The following is a 12,054-nucleotide window of genomic DNA, read 5'->3' on the forward strand; positions in this document are numbered from 1 at the left end:
CCCTTTTAAGATAACGAGTGTATCTGTCATTCGTCGAACAATTGCGAAATAAAAGCCAGAATAGATCCTCTGTTCGTAAAGTAAACGACAGAAGCATCGTTCGTATCTCATCGATTATTAGCCAATATCTAAAATTGAAAATCTTGAGGATGGGGTTGTAGCATTTAAACTTTCTTTCATTTTTGTACAGGCCAAATGATAAGAGTTATCGAAAAAATTCTTACTCCATTGTGTTCAATGGGTTAGGTTCACGAATGGCCGAAAATTCTAACTTCCGGTCTGACCGGAAATGGCCGAAAAAGGGTTGGCTCTAGAATCTCGCTCTGGTTCACTTTAGCTTGTTGATTTTAGAAACTTGATCCAACCCTTCTCTAATGATACACTCTCTTTTTTCCAATTCCAATGTCTCGAGATGGAAATTTCCCGGAGAAAATCCATAGATACGTAGCTGTCGGTCGTTTCCTTGACTGGAAACTGGCAACCCATTAATTCATCCCTTGTTAGAAATAACGAACATTGTTGAACGCTTGAACGACGAAGGGTCGTTGAAACGAGGCTGCCGGGTCACGACCTCACACGCACAAACACCAACGCGGGACTCACCTGACGGCGCAGGTGCATGAATAAAAGATAATCTCTATCAGGATTTACATTCTCCTCGCTCGTCCGTGACGAAAGACCAGTTTCTCTAACCCTATCCAACGGTTATATCGAAATCGTCGCTTCGATAGATGGACGCATTAGAAAGAAAAAAAAAAAAAATCGATGAAACGCGTCCTGTCCGCGGAACACGCTGACATTTAGGTCTTTCGCTATAAATCCGGATGAACTTCGAACAGTCAGCGTCGAAATGTCGCGCGTAACGGTGCTAAGCGTCGTCGGGCTTCTCGGGAAACGATCGTTTATTTATAATTCTCGAACGACAACCAATTTTTTTATTTCCATCGTGTGAGAAATACTGAAGCAATTAAAACTCAACGCGTTAATTAGGTACCATGATAAAATTTTAAATAATATTTATATCGCATTAGAAACGCAAGGTAGAAAACAGAAAAATTGAGATTTATATTTTTCATTGTTTTCCACGAATACGTCTGACTATACACGTTCATTACTACTGCGCCTATGAGCACGTCAAGTGTGTCGTACCATACACGGTCATTTCCACTGTGCCGGTCACCGTGTTCACGAAATGGCGAACATTCTAAATATCCGTTATTAAAATCAGTCACCACTAAATAATCTTACTTTTTACAGATAATAAAAACGTCTCCTTCGTATTCAAAAAAATTTCCATCTAATCCGTGGTGCGAAGGTCGCGCGGCGTCCTTGCGAGTCAAATATAAGAGCCTAACTTTGTTTGCCGTAAAATTTCATCAGACCATAATCCGTGTTATTCAACGTCGAAACTGGGCTATCTGGATGATCGTAAAAGTTGGTAAAATCACAAGGACCCGGTGTTCACGTGGCCGGTGGAGCAACAGATCGTAAACATAGCGTCGTTTTCAATCGTGCATCGATACATTGCAAACAAACTCTGTTCGAATGGGAAAACAAACGGAAGCTAGCGCCATCGGCGCCATTACACGAGAACCGGCAGACGAAGCTTACGATCATCCCCATTCGGTGGTGACTAACCCTCGTCCAGTCGATACCGGACTACGTATCGGTATGATAAAATAACGAGTTAGTTGATTTTATAATAACAGTTTATTAGAATTGATAATTTTCTAACAATAATCCAAGCTTAGGTAAAGTTAGAATAGTTTTTCATTCGATGAAAATTTCGGCTGTCTTATCGAAGGTTAAGTTGCACGGAATCCTCGGACAGACGGCTGATAATTGGCCCTGTAGGCGAGGTCGAGAAAGCAAGTAGCAGCAAGCACCGCTATTAAGGTAATAAGGCTAACCCTGCCTAAGGTTGGAAGCGCGTGGTCGGCGTGTAGGGTGTGGACGACGGGGGTTCCCCTAACCACCACGTTCACACGGACACGTGTACAGACGTGTACACACGTACACAACGGTTCTTCTCCCTCGCTTCTGTTCCTCCCCTTCGCCAGTTGAACACCGCCGCCACCCTTCGCGGTCCGCATTGCATCAGTGTGAGGCTAGCACTCGAGCAGGACTCTTCCGGTTCTTCCTCAGCGCGTTGTAAACAACCGATACCCCGGTATTTGGGGCAACGTTCCCGTCCAGCGGATCGATATCCCCGGTTCCTCGACGCTTTCACAGGGGAATCGACAGTCGCGTTTTGCCGCCGCTTTTCACGTTATGTCGTCCTCGATCCGTCGACGCCGCGGCTGATACCGCGGACAGTTTCCTTTTTCATCCGAGAAACTCTTGTTCACCTACACGATGCTCCTCGAACATCGATGAACGAACCATACGTGGATTTGTTTACGTATGGATATATACAGACACCGGGTAGTGTACTGTTCCACCGGTCGGTAGTTACTGCTGAAATGCACGTGTACGTGGTTCGTGGTGGTGAACGAGCGTATATCTGTGTCTAGTGTTTTTCTTTTTTTTTTCACTTATGCCCGTTCGATACTCGTGCTTTCGTAGTAGAACCTATACAAAGACGAGATTAAATGGCAGAGAGTCCGATTAGCAACTCGAAACGCTACTGTGCCAGACAGGTTAGGATTTCTCTCGGAATTTTACCCTTCCGTTTCGTTTATTTTCATTCAAGGGTCAGTGAAGACCCTTTCTCGTTTTTGTATTCTAAACTTCAGACTATTCCTATATAGCAATGAATTTCAAACACTTGGTAAATCGAAAAATGAATTATTTAATAGAAAACAGTAGTAAAATCAACGCGAAATCAGACACGTGAAGAAGTACAGTAATTTCTTTGAAGAAAAGAAAGGAAATTAATTGAAAATTAGTGCAATTTCAAAGGGATTCTGTATCGTGTGTCCACAGGTGCTGTCCCTTGGAAACGATATCCTCCCAGAGTACAAATTACAGTCACCTAGGATCGGCAGGTGGACCATACTGCACTATTCACCGTTCAAGGCGGTCTGGGATTGGGTGATACTACTGCTCGTCATGTACACGGCCATATTCACCCCATACGTAGCCGCCTTCGTCCTGTCGGATCCAGATTACAACAGCAGGAAGAACAAAAAGTATAGTGACGATCCCATCGTCATCATAGACTTCATAGGTGAGATAGGAAAATAAACATCGCAAGTAATTAACAGTAGAATTAGCAAACCAGTCAAAATGACTGGATTCAAGTTTATCTAAACTATTTATTTTTCTTGAAAACTATTGTAGAGATAAATAATTATCTTAAATTAAATAATTTCTGGTGTTAAAGACCTGTAATTAATATCGAACGCGTTGAAGTAGAAAAAATAATTGGGGGGTGCGGATGAAAATTCGACTGATTTCCTGTGCTCGTTACACCGTTCTCAAGGTACTTTTGATTTTTCAGTCGACGTCACTTTCATAGTGGACATCATCATAAATTTTCGCACGACTTTCGTGAATAGCAACGATGAAGTGGTGTCCCATCCTGCTAAGATAGCCGTCCATTACCTGAAGGGTTGGTTCATCATCGACCTGGTGGCTGCCATACCCTTCGACCTTTTTCTCGTTGGCTCGCACACTGACGAGGTAAGTTGCGTCGCACGTCCTACACGTTTTTCTGAGAATCTTCTTTCCAGGCTGAAACTGATCACCGTTAAATTATTTCCAATCGATTCGTCGAATTCCAAATGGAAACAGCGAACAATTCTAACATTTCCATCTACCCCCCTTCGATTCTAATCAATTAACCAGCGCGTGCCTGTTAAACTGTAATTAAGAGAGAAGGGAAATGATTTGACGGATCGATCAGGTTATTCAGCTGAGGTTTTCTAGAATGTCGATGTTAGCTCGTAAATATGATTAGGATGACATGCCGAGCCCAAGTTAAGTGCCCATAGGTGTGTCTTTACCGGATTGGTGCTTAGTTCGTTTTCCCTTTTTTCAACGTTTCTCGGTGTTGAATGATTTCTATTTTTATTTTTCTTTGTCGAAAATTAGCCGACTCGACGTATTATAATTATTATTATAATTATTATTATTATTATTATTATTAAATGTGCACACAATCTGTACGTACCGGCAGATGAGAAGGAACTTTGACGGACTCTCGTTGTCTGGAACGATTTCACACAAGTTTCACGCGTGGTACACGTACGTTTTATATCGAACCAACAGTTGCAAAGAAAAATTCGAGTAGATAGTATTTTTCAAATTGTTTCAAAATTAAAAGCAGTAGGGTAACACTTATTGACCTTGTATAATGATAGATCGTTTTTCTAAAAATGTAAAAAATATAATGTAATGCGTTTCTTACATAATAAACTATAATTCTATTCGTAACAGAAAGCGTTTGGGCTACGAAGGATAATTATATTTTATTATTTAACCCTTAGACAGCGGAGAATAGGTCAACCGTGACCCACATTTGCAAAACGTGTACAAGGACATTAATCTAAAGTTAAATATATAACTTTTAAACAAAAGTGTTTCATGTAGGTATTGGAAAAATAATTTTTAAAAGGTCAGTGCAAAATTTAAAAAATGAAAGTAATATGAAGGAGAGAATGAAATTAGAATCGTGGTTTTCTCTATGGTCCGCCGCGCCGTTTTAGGGCTCTCTCCATGGTCCGTCATCCAACGGATCAGAAACGCATTATATTATATTTCTTACTTTTATAGTAAAAGGACCAATCATTGTATAGGAGTTAACAAATGTATTCCTTACCTTAATTCTTTTCTTTTTTCATGAAATTTGTACCTGTACTCACACGTATGCATACACACTTGATCTATATACATGTGTAAGTAAGTCTAGTCTTTCGCTGTGAAGATTTCTGCTCTGATTGTCGAGATGTTAGATTTTATTGTCAGTTCCTTGTCAAGATTCTCTTCTGTATTCTTCGCCCCGTGTCTTGTTTCTCTCTTTATTTTTCTTTTTTTTTTTTTTTTAAATCTCAATCAATTGTTATTATTATTATATAGATTACTTTCGTTGAACCGTTCTAATTTATTCCGACTCATGATTTTCGTGTTACGTTGGTCCTCTGTCGCGAGGATCGTTAGCATACGCCTTTTCTGCAAAATGATTTTCACTCTGTTTCGTTCTCACGATGCTCGTTCCGAAGAAGAGAACGTTTTTAATTGACCTGGCGCTGTTGAGAGATAAAAATGTAATCCGCTAGTAATCTATGCGACCCCTTTTCTTTCCTGTGTTTCTTGGCATAAAAAATAGGGCAGCGTGATATTAACTGAACGCTCAGGAAAGTTTATTTCACGATCACGATGCGTAAGTTTAATGAATTATTCTAGCGAAAGGATATCACGAGAATTTCTGGTCTCGGCAAATCAGTCAAATAATCCCTTCATTAATTTTTTTTTTTTTAATCTGTAATCACCTCCCACGAAAGAAATATGAAACATTTTTTATACTTAACTGTGTAAATTTAAGTCCCTTTTTTCCACGATGATTCTCTTCCAAAGGGATCAAATTAACGCCCCGTTTTTCGTTACATTTTTCCTTCTTTCCTTTTTTGAAAGATTAAAAAAAAAAAAAATCTCAAAATCATAAAGGAACGAATTTTAACCTCAGTTTAACGTTTTCGTAGCTCGGCTTGGACAAGGACGAGGTTAGTTGACACACATACACACAAAAAAGAAATTACTCACAGGCTGACGTTTTCTTTTTTTTTTTCTGTTCACTTTACCTCTCTATCCCTCTTTTTTTCTTTAATAAACTGCAGGTTTCGATTTACACGTTTTTTACACACTAATAATTAAAAAAAAAGGAGAAGAATGAAATTCACCAAACGCAGCCATGAATTTTTTCTGTGTCTGTTTCTCTTTCTTTCTTCCTTCCTTTCACACACTCTCTTTCTCTCTTTGTCTGTTTTTTCTATCCCTGTACAGTTATTTAATCGCTTAAAGAACACGTCACACATTGCGAATATATATTTATATCATATATCTCTGATGTTTTTCCTGCACAATCTTTCTTTTCGTAAATCGAAATGATTTTTTTTTTGTATCACTCTCTTGTTTCTCGATGTGGTTCCACGTTAACACTTGCGATCTTTCGCGCGATTTACCACAATCGTACACCTGTGTGCTTCGAAGTACACGATACACAGACACACACACGTAAGAAGAAAACTACCAACTGCAATCCTACGATTTATCAAGAAACCCGGGGAGAAACCGATCGACAATTTCCGCTGTTCGAAGGATAATTTATTTGATATTTATTAAACCCGCGATATCTCGATGAAATTTCTCGAGGAATTCGAAATAGACCGGAACACGTGATCCGGAGGATCATCTCGTGTTCGAAAGCATTTACCCTCAGCTTCGAATAGATTATGTAAGGAAAGGAGAAATGTCGATCGATTCCCTCCTATTTCGCCCGCAACGTGTGAAATTTCACGACGATGAACGTTGAGGAAGCATCTGCATGTCTACAGTAAAGTATTTGCAAAGACCGATCTGACTGTGTAAATAGTGTTATACTCACACGTACGATATCCACTTGGTAGGAAAAACGAATTGCATCAGAGTACGATGTAGCCTCGACACTTCGACGACCACGTATTTTGTATGGGAAAAAAGATCGCTGAGAAAATTATGCGATAAAACGATCAGTTTTTAAATTGAAAATAAATTCATTCGCAATGGTCGTCGAATTGTTCAGAATATTTCTTTTCTTTTCTTTCCCCGAGTATAAAAGAATCGAGCAAAGAAATTGAGATATTTAATAAGAATATTTTGTACAATACTATATGTATACTTTGATTAGGTAGCTGATAGATTTAGATAATTATTCCTAACAGATATTGATCCACAGTGAACAGAACGATTTCTGGAATTTTCTTTTTTTTTTTCATACTTTCCTTGTCTTTTTATAATTGCTCCCCCCTACTTTTTCTTAAGTAGTCACGTAGAGATTCGTTGAGTATCAATAATTGTTGAGAATAATGCAACTAGTTAGAAAATGTTTTTCGTAGTTAGTTAATTATTTTTGATCAAACATCGATGCTTAATTAAAGGAATATTTATACAAGAGGTTGAAAATTAATTTGGGGTTGCAGGATTATCCATGCTGACTTCATGAATTTTCAAATGAATTCTTTCAATACGATAAGAACGCGTTTCAGATAAGTTTCCGAATGGCCGCGCCAAGATTGGGAACTCAGGTTCGGTATATAACCTAAATTGACTACCAGAAACCGATTAAAATTGGTTTCAGAGCTGGATGTCGTACCGTTTTTGAGATATCGTGTTAAGAAATTTTTGTACAATTTTGGGACTACGTCTGCACTATTCGATACTGCGCATGCGCTATTCAATACTGCGCATGCGCTATTCGATACTGCGCATACACACAACCTAACCTAATCTAACCTAATCTAACCTAATCTAACCTAATCTTACCACGATATCTCGAAAACGGTAAGACATCCAGCTCTGAAACCAACTTTAATCGGTTTCTAGTAGTCAATTTAGGTTATATACCTAACCTGAGTTCTTAATTTTGGAGGGGCCCTTCGGAAATATAAACCGCGTTTCGTACCAGTAATTACTAGTCTTCTAGAATATTATTGTTAACGCGTAATAAACGATAGAATGGTGTAACAAAGGAAAAGAAATGGCTGAATGAAAATTTTGTAAACATAAGTACACGTACACACGAAATAGACATACATAGAAACAGAGCGACACGCGAGAGACGCAGAGGATCACATAGCGACACAACGAACGCACACCTCGAAAAGAAAAGATACCGAAAGATTTCTCAACGGGATTTGTGTAAAAAATCGTATGTAAGCTTTTGCCGTTTTCCACTTTGGATTCCATGAAAGACTCTCTTTGTTAGTCCTGTTTTTACGAGCTTATTTTTCCGTATCATTTTTGTACATATTAATTGCGCTTACATTGCAAGCTGTATAAAATCGTACAAGCCTAACGATACCGATAATTATTTCTCTGTGTGCGTTACCATCGATAGAATTCTTTCATCTGTTCTCTTCTCTAACAATACGTTTGATGATTTACGCTTTTAATACAAATCGATAACTCATTACCCTATTTTCTTTTAATCCATATACTGTATAGCTGTTATACATGTATCTGGATACTTTTTTTTTTTATTAACACGAACAGCGATCATGTGTGTTTTTCTGTCGCTTGAACGCTTCGTCTTCTTTCCACTTACGTATTATTTCGAATATCTGTCTTGTGTACAAACGAAACGGGTTGCCAGGCGATAGATACACGCGAAATTTCTGTTTTTTATTCGAATTGCCAATTATTCGACTCGGGATGGTAAACATCCGTGACATTCGAAGGAAAGATAAGATCGCGTCAGACAAGAGAACGGAACATGGAGTATTTCAAGCTTTACCGGGATCTCTCACGATGCACCGGTTCGCGTGTACGTCGTAATAACGCTTTCCTTACTATCAGAGCCGGTTATCAAACGTCCTCGGATATTCTTGGCAATTCGAGGCCGGATAAAAGACCGCTGCCTTTTTCTCTCCTCTCCAACCCGTCTGTGTTCCTGTGAAATCATCAATTTCCGTCCGATCTTCAAAAGCGATCACGATCGTTCGAGAGATAATACAGAAAGATAATTAGAATTATTTTTAAAATGAACGTTTATCGCCTCGCAACACCTGTAATAAGTATCAAGTTCGAGATTATTCGTTAGCAAACAATTAGCCGAATGATCCTCAGTTTGATCGGCTCTGCATGATGTCGAATCGTGACAAGGTGTCGTTTCCGTAACGACCGTGAAACAGCACGGTGTTTTGTCGAAATGCCGGATGTTCGCGATTGAATCTCGAACCGGGATCGCAGGTAAGAAATTGGAGAGAAGCATGAGTAACCAAGTTTGTTGTTTGCAACGATCCCGAACCGACTGCTCGTCGCTTGAATTTCTATCGAACCGGAAGAGAGATTCTCGGTGCGTTCGAAAACGTGGCTGGACATTTTTTTCTCTTCTTTCTCTTTTTTTTTTTTTTTTTTTTTTTTTTTTAATATCGCGTCGGACATCTACGAAGCTTCGCGGTTGACCTAAAAATGACCAGCGACGTCTCGATCGATGGAACTCGAGAGCGACACTCGAGTATTAGAGATTCCTCGGAAGCATTACGAGACAAGTCGCACTGTCAAACTGACTTTGGCTGTGTTACAAACGAAGGATAGCTCGATAACGAGTGATTACATGGAATGCATAGTTATAGAACGTCGTTGGATCGAGGCCGATTCAATTATTCACGACTCTTCCACCTAGTTTCATATTTTTTAACGGATTACTGCACTCGCTGTGAATATATACGGTAAAAGTTGGATAACTATCGGGGCTCAAAGCGGAAAGTCATGAAACGGGGGTCAAGCCGCGCGTTTGAATATTGTCGAATTTAAAAAATGATAAAGAGCGAAAGAGAATAAGGTCTGAGAATCGAAAAAACCCAGAAAAATATATCGGGAAGACTATCGATTTAATTAAACAATAAAATTTTCGTATTTTTCATTTTTCCTAAATGAAAATTTTACCAATGTAATTGTGAGGTTCTTCTAATTAACCCTTTCACCACTACATATGTTTTGAATATATTTTAAAAACTTGTTACAGTTTCTAATGAAAATGCATTCTATACTTTGAATGTATCCTACTTTCCTGAAAATGTCCTGGGACAATGTGTCCCAATAGTAAAATAACAAGGACGTTGTAATGGAACAATCTTTATTATATTTTACGTGTAATACAACGAAAAACATGCTTTGCATAGTGAACACTCAAATAATACGCGGTTTTGGGACGTATTTGTCCAATAGTAATTTGATATTTGCTCTGGGACATATATATCCCGACAGTGGTGAAAGGGTTAAAATAAGATCAAACACGGTATAATTTGAAGCATACTTGCTCAATTCCCTTTTTAAATTACAATTATATTAGTAAAAGTTTTATTAAAAGAAAAACCAAAAAGTTTTGATGTTGCATTATTATTGTCTTATCGATATTCCAGTTTAAATTAAATCACACTATTCGTTTGTCCAGCTTCGTAGTTCTTCCAGGAATATCCCTCCAGGTGATGGAGGGTGATTACCGAGTATTTATCCAATGGATCTGCCCGGATATTTATCCAACTCTTATTTAACATCACGACGAATACCCTGTATATTTCGTAACGCACGAAACGTCCAAAATGGCACCGTAGATTTCTAAATAGACCCGCGTACTATCCATTTGACCGGTCAAAGTCAGTTCTCTTTCGGCTTCGATGGAAAAAGCAGGTCGAGCAAAGGAGAGACGAAAGAAAATGAAGAAAATGGTAATTGACGAGCGTGAGATGGACAAAGTGTGACGTGTTCTTTGCAGACGACAACCTTGATAGGACTTTTGAAGACGGCTCGTCTTCTGAGGCTCGTCAGAGTAGCCAGGAAGATCGACAGGTACAGCGAATACGGAGCTGCGGTTTTGCTCCTTTTAATGGGCACCTTCGCTCTTATTGCTCACTGGATGGCGTGCATATGGTAAGAACCTACTAAAATTCATTCTTCTGAATGGCAGTATCAATAAAGTCTCTATTGTTTCGAAGGTACGCCATTGGGAACGCGGAGAGACCAACGTTGAAGAGTAAAGTCGGTTGGCTCGATATTCTGGCCAACGACACGCATCAGTTTTATTCACACAACAACACCGGAGGGCCGAGTATAAAGGTGATTAAATTAAATTGACGAAAATGAATTATTTTCTTTTCGATTCAACGAAAATTTTTCTTCCATTTCAGAGCCGCTATATCACAGCACTGTATTTCACCTTTAGTAGTTTAACGTCGGTGGGCTTTGGAAACGTGGCACCAAACACGGACGCCGAGAAGATATTCACTATAATAGTTATGCTAATCGGATGTAAGAATCGTTCAATTTATTCGACATATTTTAATTGCCAAAGGACGATCGACGGATGTTATATTTCCTTTCGTTGCAGCTCTGATGTACGCAAGTATCTTTGGTAACGTATCAGCGATCATTCAAAGGCTTTACAGCGGTACAGCGAGATATCACACGCAAATGCTTCGAGTTCGAGAGTTCATAAGATTCCATCAGATCCCTAATCCGCTTCGTCAACGATTGGAAGAGTACTTTCAGCATGCTTGGACGTACACGAACGGAATCGATATGAACAGTGTACTGAAAGGATTCCCCGAGTGCCTTCAGGCGGATATCTGTCTTCATTTGAACAGAAATCTTTTGAACAACTGTAGAGCCTTCGAGGGTGCCAGTCCAGGTTGTTTAAGGTATTTAAAATTACCTTTTCTCAATTCCATTTGTTAAATCACGACGATCAGTGGCAGACTGTGAGTATAAAAATATTGGTTGCCAGGGGACAAAGGAGTTTTTTTGTTCGAATTTTGGTCCTAAAGGGAGCTTACTTGTATAATTTTTTCAATTTTCTTTTCTCTCTTTCCAGGGCATTATCGTTAAAATTCAAAACCACACACGCTCCGCCTGGTGACACGTTGGTTCATCGGGGGGACGTGTTGACGTCCCTGTACTTCATATCGCGTGGCAGTATAGAGATATTAAAGAGCGACGTGGTGATGGCCATCCTGGGCAAGGACGACATATTCGGGGAGAATCCTTGCATATATCCGACAGTCGGGAAATCGTCGTGCAACGTTCGCGCTCTGACTTATTGTGATCTGCACAAGATACACAGGGACGATTTACTCGACGTTCTGGCTCTCTATCCAGAGTTCTCCAATCATTTTAGCCAGAATCTCGAGATCACTTTTAATCTGAGAGACGTACGTATCCGTTTCCCTTTTCGTTTCTATTACACGTTTACTTGGGCAGTGGCGTTTCTGGCATTGGTGTCGCCCGGTGCAGTTGAATGACGTTTATGCATAGTATTTCAATTTCATTTGATTTTTTTCAAAAAAATCATAAGGGAAAGGGTTAAATAACTTAGAGTTATTTTATTTTCTAAAAAAATATCCTCGACCCGATTTCCAT

At 39.3% G+C, this 12,054-nt stretch overlaps 1 protein-coding gene across 15 annotated transcripts in view; it reads left to right on the forward strand.

The window, feature by feature from the left end:
- Window positions 1-12,054, forward strand: part of sei (potassium voltage-gated channel seizure) — a 91,504-nt gene that overhangs the window by 67,100 nt on the left and 12,350 nt on the right. For 12 of the 15 annotated variants that reach the window (XM_034324392.2, XM_034324393.2, XM_034324404.2 and 9 more), the window contains 8 exons: window positions 2,926-3,169; window positions 3,443-3,624; window positions 5,643-5,663; window positions 10,415-10,569; window positions 10,635-10,755; window positions 10,827-10,947; window positions 11,027-11,336; window positions 11,510-11,846. In XM_034324392.2, the coding sequence (XP_034180283.2) occupies window positions 2,926-3,169; window positions 3,443-3,624; window positions 5,643-5,663; window positions 10,415-10,569; window positions 10,635-10,755; window positions 10,827-10,947; window positions 11,027-11,336; window positions 11,510-11,846 (1,491 nt within the window). The remainder of the gene's footprint in view (window positions 1-2,925; window positions 3,170-3,442; window positions 3,625-5,642; window positions 5,664-10,414; window positions 10,570-10,634; window positions 10,756-10,826; window positions 10,948-11,026; window positions 11,337-11,509; window positions 11,847-12,054) is intronic. The other 3 variants (XM_034324394.2, XM_076689054.1, XM_076689055.1) reach the window with 1 other exon arrangement.

The sequence above is a fragment of the Osmia lignaria genome, chromosome 7 (genome assembly GCF_051020975.1).
Source record: "Osmia lignaria lignaria isolate PbOS001 chromosome 7, iyOsmLign1, whole genome shotgun sequence".
Lineage (NCBI taxonomy): Eukaryota > Metazoa > Arthropoda > Insecta > Hymenoptera > Megachilidae > Osmia > Osmia lignaria.